Source organism: Lissotriton vulgaris, chromosome 5, assembly GCF_964263255.1.
Source record: "Lissotriton vulgaris chromosome 5, aLisVul1.2, whole genome shotgun sequence".
Classification (NCBI taxonomy): domain Eukaryota; kingdom Metazoa; phylum Chordata; class Amphibia; order Caudata; family Salamandridae; genus Lissotriton; species Lissotriton vulgaris.
Window position 1 is genome coordinate 54,085,417 of NC_141693.1, and position 21,334 is coordinate 54,106,750.

The window sequence follows — 21,334 nt, forward strand, 5'->3', positions numbered from 1 at the left end:
TAAAGTTTCTTAGCCAAAGGTGGCTGAATTTGGTCTAAGAATCTTTCAAAAGAAGGGAGGGTCTTAATCTCTAGGAAGGTATTGGTGAGCCTGCCCAGGGACGGGTTTGATGATAGGAGAGCCCTACCATGCTCTTTCGGCGCTATGCTCAAAGCTTTTCTAGAGAGCGAGGCGCAAGCCTCCTCGGGGGAGGACCACAGGTCCCCCCTGCCCAGATTCTGTACGAGGCTTCAAATGTACTTCAGCTATGGGATCCTACCCACACCCCCTCTGGCTAGCAAGTCCCGCAAGTCTTCCCTATAGCTCTCAAGTTCCGGGGTAGCCCATAGCCGTCTCCAATATAGCAGGGGGCGATTTGAAACGACCTCGTGTATTGGCGCCAGACCTAAGTCCAACCTCAAGGGGACGAGGGGAGTGCTCTGGGGAAGACGCAAAAGGCGTCTTATAAAACTGTTCTCAGTAAGGGAAAGAGGGGCCACACTTACATGCCCCCAGAGTTCTGCACCGTAGAGTGCGCCACCTCTTGCCTGCGCCTTATAAATTTCTACAGGCGGTCCCGTGAGTTTGAGGGAAGATTCACTATGGACTTTTAAGATCCCGCCTGATGACTGGGCGAGTTTCAGGTTGGCTTTAGCAATCTGCGAACCATAGTTCATTTTATCATTAAGGGTGACCCCCAGATAATCAAAGGTTGAGACTCTATCAAGAGCCGTTCCATCCAGCTGTAGGTGGGGACAGTTCGGATGGATCGAGTTACACACCATGTATTTTGTTTTGGCGAAATTGATTTCCAAGTTCCTCAATTTACAGAAGCTGGAGAATGCTTCCAATGTGCGCTGGATACCCCCCAGTGTTTTGGACAGTAGGAGGGTATCGTCAGCGAACATTAACGCCGGGATTTTCCTACCAGCTAGTGTAGGGGAGTCCAGATTGTTCACTCCCAGTAAATGGGCAATGAGGCCGTTGAGGAATAGGGAGAAGAGCATGGGCGCTAGTACACATCCTTGCCTGACTCCCCTTTCCACTGGGCAAGGAGAAGTCAGTGCCCCCCCCTTCCCAAACCTCACCCTAGCGTACGTGCCCATATGCAGCCGCTGAAAAAGCTTGCACAGGTAAGCCGGAACGCCCATCTCGGTTAGGATGACCCAGAGCTTGTCCCTCTGAACCAGGTCGAAAGCCGACCGAAGGTCCACAAATATCAAGTACAGACTGCCGCCCCCCCCAGAGTAACAGTCTTCCAATGGACCAGCTGGAGTCTAAAAAGCTGGTCTATTGTCGACACCCCCGCTCTGAATCCGGCCTGCAGAGAGGACAGGACGTTGTTATCGTCCATCCAACTCTGCAACCTGGTCAGGAAGACTCTGGGAAAAAAGCTTCTGGAGGACGTCAATCAGGCTTATTGGTCGGTAGGTGGCCGGGTCCAGGGGAGATGCTTTCTTGAATATGGGTATGATTTCGGCGCCTAGCCAGGTCGGCGGAATAGCCATACCCTACATGATGGCATTAAAAAAAGTGCAGATGTATGGTGCCCATACCCCATCCTCGGTCCGATACAGGTCCCCAGGGATTTTATCCAGCCCCGGAGCCTTTCCCGGCATCAGACTCCTAATTGCTGCCTTGATTTCCAAGGTCTTGAAGGGATAGCCATCGAGGGCCCTACCCAACACGACGGCTGGATCAGAAATTACGGCCACACAGGGAGGCGCCAGAGCCTTCGGAGAGTCTAGTGCGTAGAGGGGCTTGAAGTGGGCAAGCCACACCTCCTCGCTAAGATTAGGGACGATGGCAGACGCGCCTGAGGCCGAGCCATCACGGACCAGGTACCAAAATAGCCTGAAGTCGCGGGCCTCAAGAGCTTGTCTAATTTTCTCCCAATTGTCGGCTTCCCATTCAACCTTGGCCGCACAGATGAGTCTTTTATAGGCGAGCCGAGCGTTTCTCACGGACATCGGGGTGCCATGCTTCACCTCCTTGATCAAGGTGGATTTGGCCTCCCTACAACTTTGATTAAACCAGTGGGAGTGCTTAGCTGCCTTCCCCCTGCCACTGTGAGATGTTTTCAAAAAAGTCAGCCAATAGGTTAAATAGCGAGGTATGGGTGGCCTGCAGAGCCAAGAAGTAAGAGGGCTCATAGTCACATCCCCCAAGCTTGCTAACCGCCTCTAGTGCCCCTGCTACGTGATTATAGATCTCCGCTACCCTATCCGGGGCTTGGGCAACCTTCTCCTACCTAACTCGCCTGCCTTCCGAGGCCTGGGTGAGGTTAGGAGCAGGTGAGGTACCAGCATCTTCTGATCGCAAGTGATTCCCCAAGGGGTTCACTAGTTCGAGTGTAAGTAGGTTGTGGTCGCTATCGACCCTGGTTACTATAGTAAATTCTTTGAGACGTGCCCAAAATCCCACATCTACTACGATATAATCAATGGTCGTGCTTTTCCCTGGCCTGTTAAAAGTACAAGCACCTGGTACGTCAGGGGAAAGTCTACCATTGCAGGCCCTTAGGGAGAAAGTAACGACCAGCTTATTGATAGCGAGTGCCAGCGGCGTCAGGTGCTTTGCAGCGTACATAGTGCACTCGGGGATGGAGCAAGCCTCATCCTCTTCAGAAGTAACAGGAGGGATCACGGTTAATGGCTCAAAATGACAGTTAAAATCTGCCCCAATAATAATGTGATGAGAGGGGGGGAAGGAAGATAATAGCGCCTCCAGGGTAGAAAGGGCCTTCTGGATGGGGGCAGGGCACAGGTAAATATTTAGCACCGCCAAAACCAACCCATCACCAAATGAAAGTGTGATGCACAAGATGTCTGGGCATTTGGTGTCTATTACCTTAACTGTGCACCCATGTGCACCGCCACCCACATGCACAGCCCTCCCGTGGGTTTTCCCCTTGGCCCCTGGGATGCCACTTTGTGATATGATGCAAAGCCTACCCTATCAGGACGAGACAAAAGCCAAGTTTCTTGGAAGAGACAAAGGTCAAAAGTATCCACCAACTCCCCCCATTCGGGATTTTGTAGCTTTGTCCCCAACCCACCCACATTCCAAGACCCAATCATTGTGGGGCGGGCCACCGCTAGCTCTGTTGTTGGTATAGTAGGGTGTGCGGGTCCAGGGAAGATACGTGTTTGACTTATAGGGGGCTCTACAACCCTAGGGACTCCTCCCACCACCTGGCTATCCTCAAGATTGTGTGTCAGGGTCAGGGCTCCTCGAGTAGGCGATAGTCAGTCCACACTGCCCAGGGCCCTGAAACGATTGCCCAGGGGAATATTAAATTGAGGGGTGCAATAACCATAAGGGAAAATGGGTTGGTGTTCGCACTAGGCCAGCCCCTGATTTGTGCTGTAGAAGTAACTCAGGTGGCGGGTGTTGACCATGCCCGGGGTAGCCTGGTCACCACTCTCCATGATTTGTTTAACTGCAGCTGGGTCCCTGAAGTTGACAAGGATGCAATCCCCCTCGATGTCTTTGGGTCTGGTTCCCAGCCAATTAACCCTACGTACGAACATAATCTCCCCCTGGCCCTGTCCCGTCAATGGTCGGTGCCTATTTAGTCAGTGGATGACCCTATTTTCCAATGCTGAGTAGTTTTCCCCTCGAGCATTATCTAGCGGTGGAACGCCTGTGAGCACCACCACAAAGGGTGCTGCTTCTGGGGGTAGCTGGGGGTAGGGAGGGGGTTTCGCTTGGCCAGCTTTGTGTGGTTTAGTAGGGAAGGAGGGTTGGCTGCTACCAGTAGTGCATTGCTGTCTCACGGGGACCTGGGGGCAAGAAGGTGCGCCAATCGATCTACCCGGTGCCACAGTTGGCATCTTGGTGCACCTGGTTGGTCAGATATTAGCAAGGTTTTTAGTAGGTTTCTTAGCTACGCCCTGTGCCTGAGGTTTATGGGGAGGTGGCCGGGAGGACACTATGTCCCTGCCTAGCGTCTGGGGCAGGTGTCTTACTAGTGCCGAGACCAGCACTCGCATCCAAGCTCTCCGGAGTGCTATGGGCCTGCGCTTTCCCCACACCCTTATTATTAATGAAGGTCGCTAGCCGGTCTATCCTAGAGGACAGTGTCTTAAAGTGGGAAGTTATCAGCTGCCCCATGTGGGCCTGGAGATCTACAATCATGTGGGTAGCCCAGAGTGGTGGCCCTGGGGAGGGTTTAACCAGGCCAGGGTCCGCCAACGGGGCAGCCGTTGTGGGAGCTACTTTGTCGGCCTGTTTGCGTCCAGGTTTCTGAGTCCTGGACTTCTTATTCTGCCATATAACCTTCCTCATCACATGGTTGGAATCTGGCAGCTGGTCTCTAGTAGGGACAATAACATCTACGGCCTGCTGCGTACAAGGTAATTCTGCAAAGGACATGAGAATCGAAGTGCTTTCAAAGGGATTTAGTGTGGCCTCCTGCAGATCACCTTCTACCTGTTGGGGAATAAGCACCGGGGTTAGCGAAAGGCGCCTCTCGGTATTCTCTATAGCAGTAGAGACAACGCCAATCGTTTTTTGCAGCATTTTGTCTATCGCTGTAAGGGTAGGGAGAGGTTGGGTGGAAGCAGCTACCTGCCTTGTCACAGGACGTGAAGTGGTGCTAATGGTAGTTTTCCCCATATTGGTCTTAGTTGATTGGGTGCAGAGACAAAGGGGGAACACTACTATGCTAAAAATAAGTACACGTTGCGTCGGTCAAGATAAGGGATAATGACGGGTGCGGTCCCTAGCCGTTGGGCATCGGCCAATAGGGACAAGCTATGACTGAAAATGGGGTGCTAAGATACACCTATAACATTTAAAACAAGAATAAAAACCAGTGCAACAAATCAAAGCAGTTGACTTGCAGGTGAGTGGAGATGGTAGCTTAAAAGTCAGGGATGTGGCCCAGCCCTGCCACCTCCTGCCCCGGATGGTCACAGATGGTCCCGCCCTTGTCCCGGGCTTCTCCCGGCACGCTCCCCCCGCGGGACGAGGTTCCAGGCGTGCCTTTATACACCTCCTGGCACGTGGTGATGAGGGGAGCTGGGGAAGATGGGAGACGCAGTCCAGCAAAGCAGCGCCCGGAACAGGCAGGCACAAGCAGACCCCCACAGCGCCTCAGCGGAGCAAAGCCCGGTCGGCGATGGAGAGAGTGGAGGTAAGCCCCCGCAGCGTTTCCAGCGGACCCCAGAGTTAGCTGCCAATCAGCAGTCCTGAATATACTTCACATCAAAGCTCTAATAATTAACACCACTCCACAGCTCTCACCTCCTGAGTGAAATTTAATGCAGCCACCGCAGCGTTCCGAGCGGAGCCCGGCCACAAACACGCGACCCCAGAGTTAGCTTCCACAAGGTCCTCAGTCTCAGTCCCAGGCGCGTGGTGATGAGGGGAGCTGAGGAAGATGGGAGACGTAGTCCAGCAGAGCAGAGCAGAGCAACGCCCGGAACAGGCAGGCGCAAGCAGACCACCACAGTGCCTCAGTGTGGAGGTAAGCCCCCGCAGCGTTTCCAGCGGTGCGGAGCCCGGCCACAAACACGCGACCCCAGAGTTAGCTGCCAATCAGCAGTCCTGAATATACTTCACAACAAAGCTCTAATAATTAACACCACTCCACAGCTCTCACCTCCTGAGTGAAATTTTATGCAGCCACCGGTTGTCAGCAGACTCCCCTGTTGTAATCACTTTTCAGGCTGTTACAGAATTCACTTTTAATTTTAAACTTAGTGAACTTCTCATGTAGCATTTTCCTGTAGCTCTCGCAGCCCAGCCTTCAGTTTAAACTGCACTTCTCTTGTTAGTCTGCCTGCCTGCAAGCAGAAACGTCGACTTTGCAGCTGTCCACAAATCGAAAAAGAAGCAGAGAAAACCTCGCTTCTCGTCGTGGAATTAAAAAGCAGAGCCAGAGCTGACCTCCGCGCCGCACACCATCACCACCTCTGCAGTCAGAGCCACACCAAAATAGCCGCGGGAGTGCCGCGGGATAGCCAGGACCACACTCAATATAGTTTTTCCGCCCGCAGCTCGCCCACAGCTCCACAACGTCCTCTCAAGCCGCCGCACGTCAAGCCTCAACGGCCGCCATCAATCTATTACATTACTTATTATTATTACATTACTTATATAGCGCCAGAATCGACCCCCGAAGGGGTATCTCCGCGCTTGCCTTGGGAACCCGTCCTGGTTTTTCCCTGTGAAATAGCCCCTACAGGGCATCCCCAAGGTGAAAGCCAGGCATCCCGCCGCGGGGGGCCGTTGTGGCGATTAAGCAAGCTTAATGCCCAGAGTTGCAGAGTGTGAACCCACGATTAGGTCAGGCACCGAGGCGAGAATTATCAAGTCCGTGGACATTTGAGCTCAACACCCTGCCGCGTCGGGAATCGAACCCTGGTCCCGGGTCTGACCTCTGCTTCAGGGTCTGCCTGCTCTAACCAGTGAGCCATACTTCTCCATCTAGTAATTGCAACTGCATACTCAGGTTCGCTAAAAATGTCAGAATTAAATAAACAGCTGTACCAATATCGAATATAACTCAGCCACGGGAGGCGTGAATTGTGGTCAAGCTTAATACAATCTTTAATTATACTTTGTGTGAATGCAGTTTCAGGTTTTGCCCAAATAGATCGCCACAATAAAAGGGGACGGAGTCCTGCCAAATCTGAGATGTATTTTAGACCCACTTCTTGGTGTATTATTTCAGTAGAAGCCGACGATGGTACACTCAGCAGGCGTTTAATGAATGTATTTTCGTCTTGCTGTAGTGATTGTTCAAGATGGTGACCCCAAACTCCCGCACCGTAAAGTGCGGAAGATACTCATTTAGAATTATATATAGTCACCATATCTTGGATTCTTCGTGCACCAACTTTTGCAGCGAAACGGAAAATGCCATTTACATTCCTACTCATTTTGTGGCGGATGTTATCATATTCCTGTGACCATTTCCTGTTTCCCGCAAAAGTTCCCCCCAGGTAGCAAAATGATTTAACTGATTGCATTTTTATTCCTTCTAGATAAAAGGCCTTTCCTGATTTAGTTATTGGTTTTCCGCACGACATTACGAATGCCTTTGTTTTATTAATTCGGAGTTTCCTGTCATTAATAAAAATAGTAAAATTATCTATAAGACGTTGAAGGCCAATAGGGGTGCGTGAAATTAAAACCGCATCGTCTGCGTATAATAAAATAGGGACAGCCATGCCCTCAATAGAGGGTGCGTCAGCAGGAATCTGTTTTAGTGTTCTATCCACATATTTAATAAATAATGAAAATAAAAATGGCGCAAGTACACATCCCTGATGGATGCCCCTTTTTACCTTAAATAAGGGAGTACACTCGCCTGCGGGACCATAGCGCACTTTACTGGACAACTTCTCGTACACCCTAGCCAAAAAATAGACAATTTCCTTTGGGGCGCCGGTGTCCAGAAGTATCTGCCACAGTATAGAATGATCTACCAGGTCGAAAGCGCTGCTTAGGTCTGCGAAACATAAAAATAGTTTGCCCCTTTTTGCCACAGTATATTTATTTATAAGAAGGTCCAGGTTCACACACTGTTCCAGGGTGCCCATGCCTTTCCTAAACCCATATTGGGCTTGCGAAAGAATTTTTTTGTCCTCGGCCCATGTTTCAAGTCGTTTCAGCATGACCCTGCTCATTACTTTAAGTGATGAGTCCAGCAACGATATGGGTCGATAGTTGCTGGCCTCGGATTTGCAACCTTTTTTAAAAGTACAATTATTGAAATTAAAATTGTTAGTGTACATATCTGCTTCACACAAAGGTGTAGGATTGGCAAAGTGTACATACAAATTTTTGTTCTTGAAATTTTGCCTCTTGGCGAGCGACCATCACCTTGATCAGAAACAAAGCACTCATTTTGTAAACTTTTTTTTTTTTACCAGTTGGCATTAGTAGACATAGAGGTACGCATCTCACCGGTTTCACTCGGTGAATGCTGTTGTACCCGAGAAATGGCTTCTCGGGCCAATAGTGGTCCTACAGGTCTTCGAGCTACATGGTCCCCAGCTACTTCACCCCTCAAAAAAGCTGCCCACTGCTTGTGAAATTATTGTAGTGCATTGTTAATGTCTAGCATGTTAGAAGTAGGGTGTCTGGGACAAGCAAAGAGAAAAGGTATTACTGTATTTTGAGAGGGAATGCTCCACGTGCGCATGGGTAGAGGGATTTGGAAGGTTACTCAGCATGGTATTTGGCCTGTAATGGCAGCCTGAGTGCCAGATTTTCTTAGGGTTCTTTGTGCGCAGGCATCTGAATGAGCAGTCTCGATGCGGAGTGTAGAACTCCTGGTTGCTTGAGATGGTTGTGTATGTTTGTGGGCTGATTCCATCCATGGATCATATGATACCTTATCTGCATGTCCGTAAGCGAGAGGTACAACAATTCCATGTATCCCATGAAAGCAGTCTTCATGCCAGATCTGAGGAATTTAGTAAATAAATAAGGTATGTCCTCACAGGGTCCACATCAGGCAGATTACTTGTTAATCTGAAACGTAACTAGTGGTTCCCAGTGAAGTCTTGATGGTCTCTCTTTACACGTCTAAATAAGTAGATCTGCTTTAACCTATTTCAATCAAGCTTCGCTTATCCTAGAACCTTCTTACGATGCACCAATTTCTTTCCCAGGATGGAATGTTATTTGATTGTAGGATCAACCCCTGTAACTCCTGTGCGCTTCTCCTCTTGAGCCTTTCTGAATGACATGTCACCTTGACCTCTGCTCTCAAGTTCCAACGAGAACAAAAGAACGCATCTGATAACAGCCCGCTTTCTCTGGAACTGATGCAGGGACCACAGAAGCTTCGAGGCTGGGAGTTGATAGGTGGGTCTGGTGGATTGATTATCTAACAGAGAGGAAGAGTGTGACGGAGGGCCATGACCCCATGCAAATGAGGGAACACCCTTTGGTGATATCACTAGCGCTGTATGTTGGCCAGTGCTATCTATATTACAGAAAGGGCTGCACAAGCATCTGCTGCCCTTTCGGTATTACCAAAGTGCCGGGAGGGAGTTCAAATCGGACGCATATGCCTGTTGCGCCCCTGGGGCACTTTACATAATACGGCCCAGATAGTGTAACGTTTGGGTCCACATCTTGTACTGAGGTGAAAGTATCAGAATTGGAAGGATTGCTGGTTAGATGTGCTCTAATGGGAACCCAACATGGCCTCTGTCGGTCCTGGTGGATTTTGAACAGAATGGTACAGCAAATGGACTGCAAGTCCTCCATAGTCTATGGTATCTGCAAAGGGAACAGGCACAGCAGGTGGTGCCAGGACTGAAGTCTGCACTGGAGGCAGTACCAAACTCGATGCAGTTTCAAGGGGCACTGACAATGCAGAGGGAGGGCCCACTATCAGAAGCTCAACTGCAAGCCAAATCTGAAGGCGTGCCAAATGGAACCAGTGAAGTGCTGAAAATGTGCAGAATGGCCTTGCTGAAAGCCTCTACTTGCTGCGATGTTGCCGTCCGACCTAGAAATTCAGGATGCTCCATATCAGCTCTGAGGAAGATTAGAAGCAAGACCGGGTGGCTCATTGACTTCCTCTGTGGAGTTCAAGAGAGGTGGGAAGGAGCCATTTCCAGCTAGAACCACCTATGCTTCTTCTTGGACTGAACTGACGTAGGAACAGGACTTTCCTTTCCACATTGATCGGTTACAGCATCACATTTTCTCGGGTTTGGCAACATAAAACTTTGTCTTGCTATACCGTATGGGCTACAGATTCATTTGGGGGCAGGCATCTCAGGCCCTGGGATTCTGCTCTTACCCAAGGCACCATTGACCTATGAAGTGATGGTCTGCCACAGATATGTTTGCAACAGCCCCTACTTGGTTTGAACCCTGTTGACTTAAGAGGTGACATTTTCACTTGCACACTGGAAAATTTTGCACAAAAGGCTCTGAAAGACTAAAGAGTAGCTCCTTATCTGCATCTGTAGGAGCAGAAAGAAAGGAACTGTCAGTGTGTGTGGGTGGTACTTGTATGCATACGGCTCCGCTTGTCACTTCTGGAGTGAAACAACGTTGATGCTGAGCCACACAACACCCTTTAAACTTTCTGGATCCAGTCTTATGCCTAGGGAATATTTACAGGGTTGGGGAATCTGCTGTTAAAGTATTCACCAGAATGTGCATTTCAGGCCGAGATGGAAGTTGGTGCTTGCCTTTTTCTTTAACCGGAACAGGAGGGGTTCTAGGAGACCTTGGTGTTGTGCTTTATCAATTTTTTTATGTAAAAGAAAAATTTTATGAAATGTTTGTAGAATTAAAAAAAAAAAAGTGGTTTAGTCAAAATAGGTCAGTAGCAAATAGCTTATCAAGTCCTGTAGTCCTTTGCATTCAAGTACTTGAAAGTTGTGCTGCTATCATTATAAATGCAGGACTGCAAACCCCAAAATCTGAAGAATAGCAACAAATGTGCTACTTACAACATATATAACTCTGCAACAGATGCAGGGACCACAGAAACCACTTGAAATAAACTCTCTCCAGCTAATTAAAATGTAAAAGATGTTAAGTTGGCCTGAGTACGCGTAACCTATCTGTTCTGTTATTTGTCTCCTGTATGCATTCTGTGCCAAAAGTAATTCATTTCGACAAAGTCAATAGGGCAGTCATTCTTTACTGTGATAACCCAAATTTATGTTTACAACACATGTCAATATAAATTTTGAATGCCTCTATTTGCATGTGTTGACACATTAAAGCTAGACCTTTTGACTTTTCCAATGCTTATTTACATTCTGGTACCTGTACTTCAATCATTCCATTAAAGAAGCAGAACTACAGGTCCAAGATGTTAACAAGCATTTGCAAAGCTAATAGGTCTGTGTTGGCTGCAAGCTTTTTAGGTCTCGTGACCTATTGATGTGCGCAAGCGCATCGAGTGGAGCGAGAATTCAAGTGGCGAAAACATCGTCAAACCAAAGGGCTTTCAGCCCCGCGGTTTTCATGCTGTTCACGTGAACCACGTGATAACATGCACGCGCATTCAGGGCCAGCCAGCCCAGCACATCAAAGGGCTTCTCCTCCCCTAATTATTCATGGTCGGCCGCAGGCCGGCCGTACTTTCAGTTTCCCGAAACGGCTTCACCTCACCTAATTAGGGGAGGAGAAGCCCTTTGATGTGCTTCACACCAATGCGCCTCACAGTCATTCCTCTTGTTTGTATTTGCTTCGGCTGCCATTCTCAGACTCCACGATCTGCTCACACAAGACGCTTTACACATTACACTCATCTGCCTGAAGTGGGAGAGCATATGTCATACTCATCTGCCTTAAGTGGGAGAGCATATGTCATAAGTACATATGTCCTCTTCTTTTGCCTCTGAGTTTTAAACAAACAAAGCTGGTCCTTCTGTACTTGCAGTTTCACTTCTAATGTGTGTTGTTATTTATCATGATTTTTAGCTGAGGTGTATCACGCTCGTTCATGAGTTTGATCTTTTCATACTGTGAAATGTTTTCTAAGTTGTTTTTGATTGTCTTACCGCTGGAGGTCTCCCTGTGCTACATTTAGCCTCTGACACATGCAACGCCACGCAACCACGCAACGCCACGCAACAACGCAACGCCACTCAACCATGCAACGCCACTCAACCATGCAACGCCACTCAAACATGCAACGCCACTCACACATGCAATGCCACTCACACATGCAACGCCACTCACACATGCAACGCCACTCACACATGCAACGCCACTCACACATGCAACGCCACTCACACATGCAACGCCACTCACACATGCAACGCCACTCACACATGCAACGCCACTCACACATGCAACGCCACTCACACATGCAACGCCACTCACACATGCAACGCCACTCACACATGCAACGCCACTCACACATGCAACGCCACTCACACATGCAACGCCACTCACACATGCAACGCCACTCACACATGCAACGCCACTCACACATGCAACGCCACTCACACATGCAACGCCACTCACACATGCAACGCCACTCACACATGCAACGCCACTCACACATGCAACGCCACTCAACCACGCAACGCCACTCAACCACGCAACGCCACTCAACCACGCAACGCCACTCACACACGCAACGCCACTCACACATATGCAACGCCACTCACACATATGCAACGCCACTCACACATATGCAACGCCACTCACACATGCAACGCCACTCACAGATGCAACGCCACTCACAGATGCAACGCCACTCACAGATGCAACGCCACTCACAGATGCAACGCCACTCACAGATGCAACGCCACTCGCAGATGCAACGCCACTCGCAGATGCAACGCCACTCGCAGATGCAACGCCACTCGCAGATGCAACGCCACTCGCAGATGCAACGCCACTCGCAGATGCAACGCCACTCGCACATGCAACGCCACTCGCACATGCAACGCCACTCGCACATGCAACGCCACTCGCACATGCAACGCCACTCGCACATGCAACGCCACTCGCACATGCAACGCCACTCGCACATGCAACGCCACTCACACATGCAGCGCCACTCACACATGCAGCGCCACTCACACATGCAGCGCCACTCACACATGCAGCGCCACTCACACATGCAGCGCCACTCACCCACGCAGCGCCACTCACCCACGCAGCGCCACTCACCCACGCAGCGCCACTCACCCACGCAGCGCCACTCACCCACGCAGCGCCACTCACCCACGCAGCGCCACTCACCCACGCAGCGCCACACACCCACGCAGCGCCACACACCCACGCAGCGCCACACACCCACGCAGCGCCACTCACACCCATGCAGCGCCACTCACACCCACGCAGCGCCACTCACACCCACGCAGCGCCACTCATACCCACGCAGCACCACTTTTACCCACGCAGCGCCACTTTTACCCACGCAGCGCCACTTTTACCCACGCAGCGCCACTTTTACCCACGCAGCGCCACTTTTACCCACGCAGCGCCACTTTTACCCACACAGCGCCACTTTTACCCACGCAAGCCCACTCTCACACACGCAACGCCACACTCACCCATGCAATGCCAATTACACACGCAACGCAAATCACACACGCAACGCCACTCACACACGCAACGCCACACTCACCCATGCAATGCCAATCACACACGCAACGCCACTCACACACGCAACGCCACTCACACACGCAACGCCACTCACACACGCAACGCCACTCACACACGCAACGCCACTCACACACGCAACAACACTCACACACGCAACGCCACTCACACATGCAACGCCACTCACACATGCAACAACACTCACTCAAAGCCACTCACACCCACGCAGTGCCACTTTCACACACACTGTGCAGTGCACAATAGGTCTCGCAGTAGGAAAGTTGGAGATATTGGTTTTGTAAACGACAAAGCCCTTTATGTTTTTAACATGCAAAATAAAAATAAAAGGCATTGTTATTTGCAATTGTAATAGCTCCAACTTTCCTACTGCGAGACCTATTGGCAACGCCAGTGCTTGTTGGCTTTGTCGGTGCTTGTTTTGTCATGATTTTTGTGAAACTTTATTTCTAAGTAGCTGCCATGTCTCCTTTAATATTAAAATAACACCGGCTAAAATCAAAAATATTTTCTGGGCCTCGCGAAGCAAACTTTGTCCTAGCAGTCCCTAGTACTGAAGGAACGCCTTTGTGTTTGTGCTGTTTGTGAAGGAGCAGAATGAAGTCCCTTTCAGTGATGTTGGCAAGTGGCTGACGTCAGTTCGTTCATTGTAGTGGCTGACAACTACAGAGTAGTGGATGAGGAGGATGTGCTGAAGGCCCTCTACATAAGTATAATATATATCTAGTAAAATCAAAAAGGTCTTGGTTAACATCAGCACTGAAAAGGACCTGATCAAAATAACACAACGGAAGAAAAGGACTAAATCATTGTTTGAGGACCAATGTTGAACAACTCTGAAATCTTCTGTAACAAAGCAAACTGTACAACCGGAAACGCCAGCTATACTTGTATTTCTTTTATCTAGGATGGCTTCTGGAACTGTGCTATTGTAGTACTTCTGTGTCAGAGCTGTCATTGTAGTCTATGGGTTGTCCTGGGGTGTGGGTTTTGCACAGCATGCAAATGTACACACCCTAGAGATGTGGTTTATGCGTGGGCACTGAGTCCGGGAATAAGCATATTGTGTGTGGGTTGGTCTTACTATAATGTGGCGTCTTTGTTGTCTCTGGGGGTTTGCCACCACAATGAAGTCCTTGAATTCACATTAGTCTATGTGGGCGTTGTTCTGGCATTAAGCTCATCTTATAACCCAAAGTAGTATGCAGTTCCTATTGTGAGTTGTAGGTTATTGTCTATATTTGAGAGAACGCACAGGGGCGCTCAATCAAAAACAGAAAAAAGGTTTCCTCCTTACGGAAAAAGACCCTCACACACCCAGGCGCTGGTTGTGGCACAGGTTCATAATGTTAAGGATAGCCTCATTGGAGTGTCTCGATTTGTTCTGATCCTAATAAAATCTTTGTTTCCTTCACATCTCAGAATTACAAAAAAATGTGCTTAATTTTTGCTCTCCTAACTGCTGAATATATACAGTTCATTTGCAGTATTTACATTTTATTACAAAAAATGGACCCACTACAGCCTTTCCTTTCACACACATGTATCCCAGCAAGCTTGTCTTTACTTTTCTTTCCCTGACTCCAAAATGAAAGGAGTTTGTAAACACCAATCTCCATGTTAGAAAATGTGGCAATTTGTTGAAAGACCTGGTCAAGGCATTGATCTCTGTCTTTGAAGCTCAGCAAATTTGGCAAGACAAATACGGAATTCAAAGCTCTTTGTTTATTGTTTGGACTTTTGCAACCCACAAAAAATCAGCCATCAGTGGGAATTACTGTTCAAGTGTATGGTAACCATAGTGTACCCAGGGACTGTACGTTAAATGTCTCCAATCGGCTGCGGCACTCCTTGTGCCAACCACTACTATGACAGAGTCCAGCATGGCTGTAGCTCTTCCACCAGCAGCCAGGCTATGTGGGTTTAGACTGTAAATTCAACCTGTCAAAATAAACCCTTTTTACAGGCCTAAACCTTTTGTTTAAATATCACACTTGCGGTAGGCCCTGAATTTAAAAATAGGCTATTTAGAAGTATAATATTTCACATGTCCTTATAGCAAAAACGTGTAAAAGTTATTTTCATTATAGCAAGACTGGCTGCTTCCTTAAGGAAATGCTGGATTACATTTTAACACCACGTGATGCTAATTTCAGTTTGCTAACAGCTAGAGAAATGTTTTCAGGACTTTTTAAGCAAAATCCAATGTAATCGTTTTTTGTCTAGCTATTACAGAAAAGCGACTTTAGAAACATGACTGTTTGCCTCTCTAAAGCCTCTGGAGGCCTTTCTGTAAGTATTCACCTCTCCACTGGCAGTGAAATGGTTCCCCTGTGTTGTATGACAGAGGCGCCCAAGGTTAAACCACTCGTGCCTCTACCACATAGCCCGGACAACAAGTGCTTCTTAACTACGGATTCCTTTACCATGTAATTTTGTTGTAAAGTCATGAACGGTAAGTGGGTTTCATGGTTAAGATCACCTATCCACGACCCCCCTGCCCTAAGCCCTAAAATTCTAACCCCTATCTTGCCCCGCGCAATGAGGCCTAAAACCAGTCCTGCACTTAAAACTACCCCCTTCATTCCTGAGGCCTAAAGCCCTGCCCCTCTACCATAAACGACCCCTGCTCAGAGCCCTAAAACATACCCCTCTCTGTCCCTAAAACTACCACAAACCCTTCCACTGCCCTGAGACCTAAAACCCTGCCCCAATCAAAACAAGTATAGCCAACAGGTCTCCCCTTTGGGTCCTTATAAGTATTTAGCCATGAAGCACCTACGTTATCCTGGGTGCTACAACATCTACTGTTCTTAAATTGTTTGATATATTTCACCTTCAGACGGATGGTACTGAAACCCTAACTGCATGTGAGGAGGAAAAGAAAAATAATTTTGTAAGAGGCTGGGAAGTGTAAATCTTGCTTACACAGCACCCAGGTACATATGCAGGCCACTGACGTCGGGTCGCGTGCAGTAATGATGCTCTAGAGTAAAAACTATATTACCTGAGACTGAGGGAGGAGCGGCCAGGCAAAGGACATAAACGACACAGCTGCAAATGCCACCTACTGGCACTGAGAGGGGACATTGGAGAAAGACCCGATGAAGAGAATGGAGGAGAGGACAGGAGAGTAGCGAGGGGTGAGATAGCAAAGAGGGAAAGGTCTGGAGAAGGAGAACTGATAGAAACGAGAGTAGGAAAGAAAATAACAGAAGGGTCAGAGGCAGTGGCGAATGAAGGAGGGGTAAGAATGGAATGACTGAGTGAAAGGAGGAGGGGAAAGGACGGGTGACAGATGGTGAATGGAAGAGAGCGAAGACCGGGGATGGGGTGGGGCGAGACATAATAAAGAAGGGAGATGAAGATGGGGAGAAATTGAAGGTGCAGGAGGGCGCGAGGATGGGTGCGTCAGACAGTGAAGTGAAAAGAAGACACATGGAATTGCAGAGAATGGAAGGAGAGAGGAGACAGTAAATGGCAAAGGAAAGACGACTTGGGGACTGTGAGGAGATGTGAGAATTGAGTGGGAGTAGAAGGGGCAAGCTAAAAGAGGAATGCAAATGCTGCAAGTCATGCAGGAATGGTCATCTTAGAATAGACCCATGAGGCACAGGGTCAGACTGATTTGCATATGGCCATGTCTGAACTGGGGTGGCTGAGTGAGCTAAAGAATGGTGATGGATTAAACCCAGATCAGTTGACTGGTGGTGAGTGTTTGATTTGCTCAAACGCTCCGTCCATCATCCCCTTTAGTTTTGCTTTGTTCGCCCTAAGTTGGCAGGGTATGCTCAGACGTGAGTCCCTTGCTCACGTGGCCACTGGATTCAAGATAGCCTGACTGATGAGGATTATGAATCCGAAACCGGTCCCAGGATGCTTGTTTCCGGTCCAGGGAAGACATGGCTTGGCAGTTCGGGCTGGACTGTTCCCAGGAGGCACAGGGTCAGACTGATTTGCACCACTCCAACACTTAGTGGCTGCAAGCATTTTCTCCTTGGTGTGAGGAGAACCCATATGATGACAATGGTGGTATTGAACGGTAACTGACGGGTACTTTTTATACCCTGGTGATATCATGCTGTGCCTCTAGTATACACAGGAGCATGCTATTCTTCACTGCTTAGTTGTGTCTTGAACAGGACGTATAGTTGATTCTACAGACCCATAGACATTTTTAGGTCTCGCGCCTAGCGTTGCACTGCATAGCAGTGCTTCGCGCAGCGCGAGGCATTTTGTAAACAAAAAAAGGGGTTTTCAGAGCCACTTTTCACAGTAAAATGCTTGTGCGTGTCCTTTTTTGTTTACTGTTACTTCATTGGCCTTGGCGTTGTTTCCATAATGAAAGACTTAAATCTATTGGCTTTTTCCGCGAGCATTGCTCCTCCCATGGCCTATTGGTGTCTATTGCGCGCATGAAGCTCGTAACCGACACCAATAGGCCGTAGGAGGAGCAACAGAGCTACAGGCATGGTAAGAGAAATGACACGCCTTGCTGTAGCGCGTGCGCGTGTGTTTAGCAATTACGGGCTTCGAAATGACACGCCTTGCTGTAGCGCGCACGGGTGTGTCTTTATCGATACAGAGAAGTACAATGGTAGGAGTGAGATACAAGCTGTAAGAATGTGCATATTTACCAATTAATTCATTTATTTATTTATGCATTTTTATGTACTACGGACTTTACCGAGGCGTCAGAGCGCTTCACACTAGGAACAGAACTGATACATGAGGAGAACATAACACATGAACATATTACAAAAGCAGACGTTAACTTACATAAGGTAAAAGTGATAGTTGTGAGTAAACAAAATACGTGAGAGCAATGACACGTCTTGCTGTAGCGCGCACGCGTGTGTCTTTATCGATACAGAGAAGTACAATGGTAGGAGTGAGATACAAGCTGGGAGAATGCGCATGTTTACCAATTACTTTATTTATTTCTTTATGCATTTTTATGTACTACGGACTTTACCCCGAGGCGTCAGAGCGCTTTACACTAGGAACAGAACTGATACATGAGGAGAACATAACACGTGAACATATTACAAAAGCAGGCGCTAGCTTACATAAGGTAAAAGTGATAGTTGTGAGTAAACAAAATACGTGAGAGCAATGACACGTCTTGCTGTAGCGCGCGCGTGTGTTTCGCAATTACGGGCTAGAAGTACATTGGTAGGAGTGAGATACAAAGCTGGAAGAATGCGCATGTTTACCAATTACTTTATTTATTTATGCATTTTTATGTACTACGGACTTTACCCCGAGGCGTCAGAGCGCTTCACACTAGGAACAGAACTGATACATGAGGAGAACATAACACGTGAACATATTACAAAAGCAGACATTAACTTACATAAGGTAAAAGTGATAGTTGTGAGTAAACAAAATACATGAGAGCAATGACACGCCTTGCTGTAGCGCGCGCGTGTGTTTCGCAATTACGTTTTTTTTTTCTCATTAGGCCCTGAAGTAAACTGTTTATAGACGAGGAACAATATAACACAATAGTAGACATTGAGCAGTCAATATGTTGTAGAAAAACAAGCAAATCAACAATTGCAGCAAAAAAGAAAAAAATATAATGATAAAATAGGTAGGAGTAAAATAAAAACACGTTTGATCAACATGGGCACCTATGCTAATATTGTTCGTTCCCTTTAGACCTTTCTGACACTGCCTCTGTTGAAGGCCATCTGCTCTTTTTATGGCCAAAACATCCCTGCGCACATTCTTGGGTAATTTCTCTTCTTGAGCCATATTCAGCAAGTTGCAGCTCATTCACAAAATCTAACAAGCATTTCCAATGCAATAGGTCTCGCATTATTAAAGTTTGAGCTATTGGCCTTGTAAATGACAATGCCTTTTATTCCTTTGCATCGGTGCATAAACAAGCACTTTGTACTTATAGTCCATGCTTATGAGAAGCAAGTCTGGCGTCTCTTTTACTGCCAGCCTTGCTCATCGTAAGCAAGGACTATACGTTCAAAGTGCGTGTTGATGCACCAATTGCAGGTTTTAAAAACAAATTAATAAAAGGCATTGTCATTTACAATGCCAATAGTTTAAACTTTAATAATGCGAGACCTATTGAATTGGAAATGCTTGTTTGTTTCTGTTAGTGTATCCCTTGGGGTTTGTGTCTATGTATTGGTCTATAAACATGCCCTGAGACCCTCTTTCAAACGTATGTTTCTGATGAGGACAATAGGATTACCATAGTACACTCCCCACATGCACCACCAGTTCTCAGAGCTTAAGTTGAGTGGGACCAGCTCTCTCTCTTGCACCCAGTTCAAAAAAGTGGCTTTCGAAGGATCATAAGGCTGACTTCCTCTGAAACCTACACATACGCAATAAGCTACAAGAGGTCTTGTCCTTCAACTGCCCAGCTGACCAGTAGCAGCTGGACCTGGACAGGACCCTCCTGTTGGCCTCTGCCTGCCACCCTGTGAGTCTCTAAGTACCTCCTGTGAGGTACTGGGGGGCTTTAGTAGTGTACTGTGATAGAATGGGACTTAAAGGACTAATGTTGGAAGGTAAAATCATTGACCAGGACAAACCTGATCAGTGTATCCGACCCTCGCTTCATCATGGTCAGTGTTAAATTGTGCCTGGACCATATTCTCTCAGTGACCATTGACTATCAACAACACTTTGTGCTTCTTGATGCTATTTCTACCTAAAACTTTAAAAATTCATCTCTCTAGTCACCTTCTTGGATATTTATCATTTTGTTTATTTAATATTGATTTCTTTTTTTATTGTTTTGCAATTCGAATGTATTACTGTTATAGTGCTACATAAATACTCCACACATTGCCTCCAAGTTAAGCCTGTCTGCTCTGTGCCAGAGCCACCAGCGGGTTGAGCTCTGGTTTATTTAAAGGTTTTAGTGGTTCACCCTGACAAGTACTGTGAATATAACTTGAGGTGGGTTCTTAGCCCCTTAGCTAATAACCCGGTATATTACAAAGGTTATAATATTGGGAAGCTGTTTTCTGTTTTCATCTATCAGGGGCTATGCTGATCCCGAGGTCAGTGACTTGTTTAAGGTGGTGCTGAATTACCATCATATCTGATGCTAGGTTACTTGTTCAGTGCTAGGCAGTGGTGTTACCATAATCGTGCAAAGTTCAATACTTAACTGTTTTTTGCATACTATTATGTAATACATTATTGAGGTTCTAAAATTATTTTTTTTGTTCTCCCGTTTCACAGCATGGAACAGACACAGCTTTTGGACTGGGACGACACACTGCTCAGCTCCAATGGTTCAGAGTTAAGCCAAGAGCCCGTTGGGAAGCTCCGCCTTTGCAGCGGTGCACATGGACCAGAGCGAGGTGAGTGCCACGGAACCAAGGTGCCATTGTCCTGATTAGATAGGATAAAATAACCTACTATTCAGCACAAGCTCCCCCCTTTCACAAATTGAGTCTAATGTTGCACACCATTTTTCCAGTGTGCTACCTTTAGACACCTTCTAGATAATCACGTTTTCCTTGTTCTGCAGGTTGTGCAGTAACTCCAGATTGCTTCTAACAAGCTTCTTGGTTAGCAGACCTAATTAATACCTGTGTGAGGAGGGAGCACAGCATGAAAATGAACCAAACTATAACCTCAAAATACGAGCAAGGGAAAAAATGTCCTCCGTATACCATGCCAGGTATCCCAACACCCCTCCAGCCCCCCTATGCCCACAGTGTGGTGGCATTGGGCAATATTTGTAGGAGAAGGCCGTGTTATCCATGGCATCAGGTATCTCCCTGTTACTATGCCGAGGGATGTCGTATTGTATTAAGCTCGTATTGCCGCACAGGTGCCGATATTAGGTGCTTGCTCTGTTCGATGACTAATGTCTGTTTGGATATTGTTTTCCGCCAGCCTGGACTACTACATGAGAGCTGAATAAGCTCTTACCTTCTGTCGTATTGTGATGTTCCAAGGGATATACTATTCTGCAAGCCTTCATCTCTACGTGGGAGCCGAACTAAGCGTATCCCTGTTTTTTTAAATTCCTTTTATCAGTGGATATATTACATAGGGGCTGAAACTGTATGCTTTTTCGTGTACCCTCGAAGCTTCATTTGACTTAAGTTGTGGCAAGCTTAATTTTTAACGGCTATCGCCTATTGGAGCAGGTGGCAATCTTCGGAGAGTCCCATTACATGGGTTTTTCTACTAGTGGTTGTAACACAGTTACTTTCATGCCCTGACGAAGTTCCATCACGTAACGAAACGCGTTGGCTGTATGTTTTGCATGGTTTAATTACCGAAATAA

The 21,334-nt window shown here is 47.5% G+C and overlaps 1 protein-coding gene across 2 annotated transcripts in view; it reads left to right on the forward strand.

The window, feature by feature from the left end:
* Window positions 1–21,334, forward strand: part of MDC1 (mediator of DNA damage checkpoint 1) — a 174,678-nt gene that overhangs the window by 11,310 nt on the left and 142,034 nt on the right. For both annotated transcript variants that reach the window (XM_086920828.1, XM_086920829.1), the window contains exon 2: window positions 20,275–20,396. In XM_086920828.1, the coding sequence (XP_086776954.1) occupies window positions 20,276–20,396 (121 nt within the window). In that variant the 5' untranslated portion in view covers window position 20,275. The remainder of the gene's footprint in view (window positions 1–20,274; window positions 20,397–21,334) is intronic.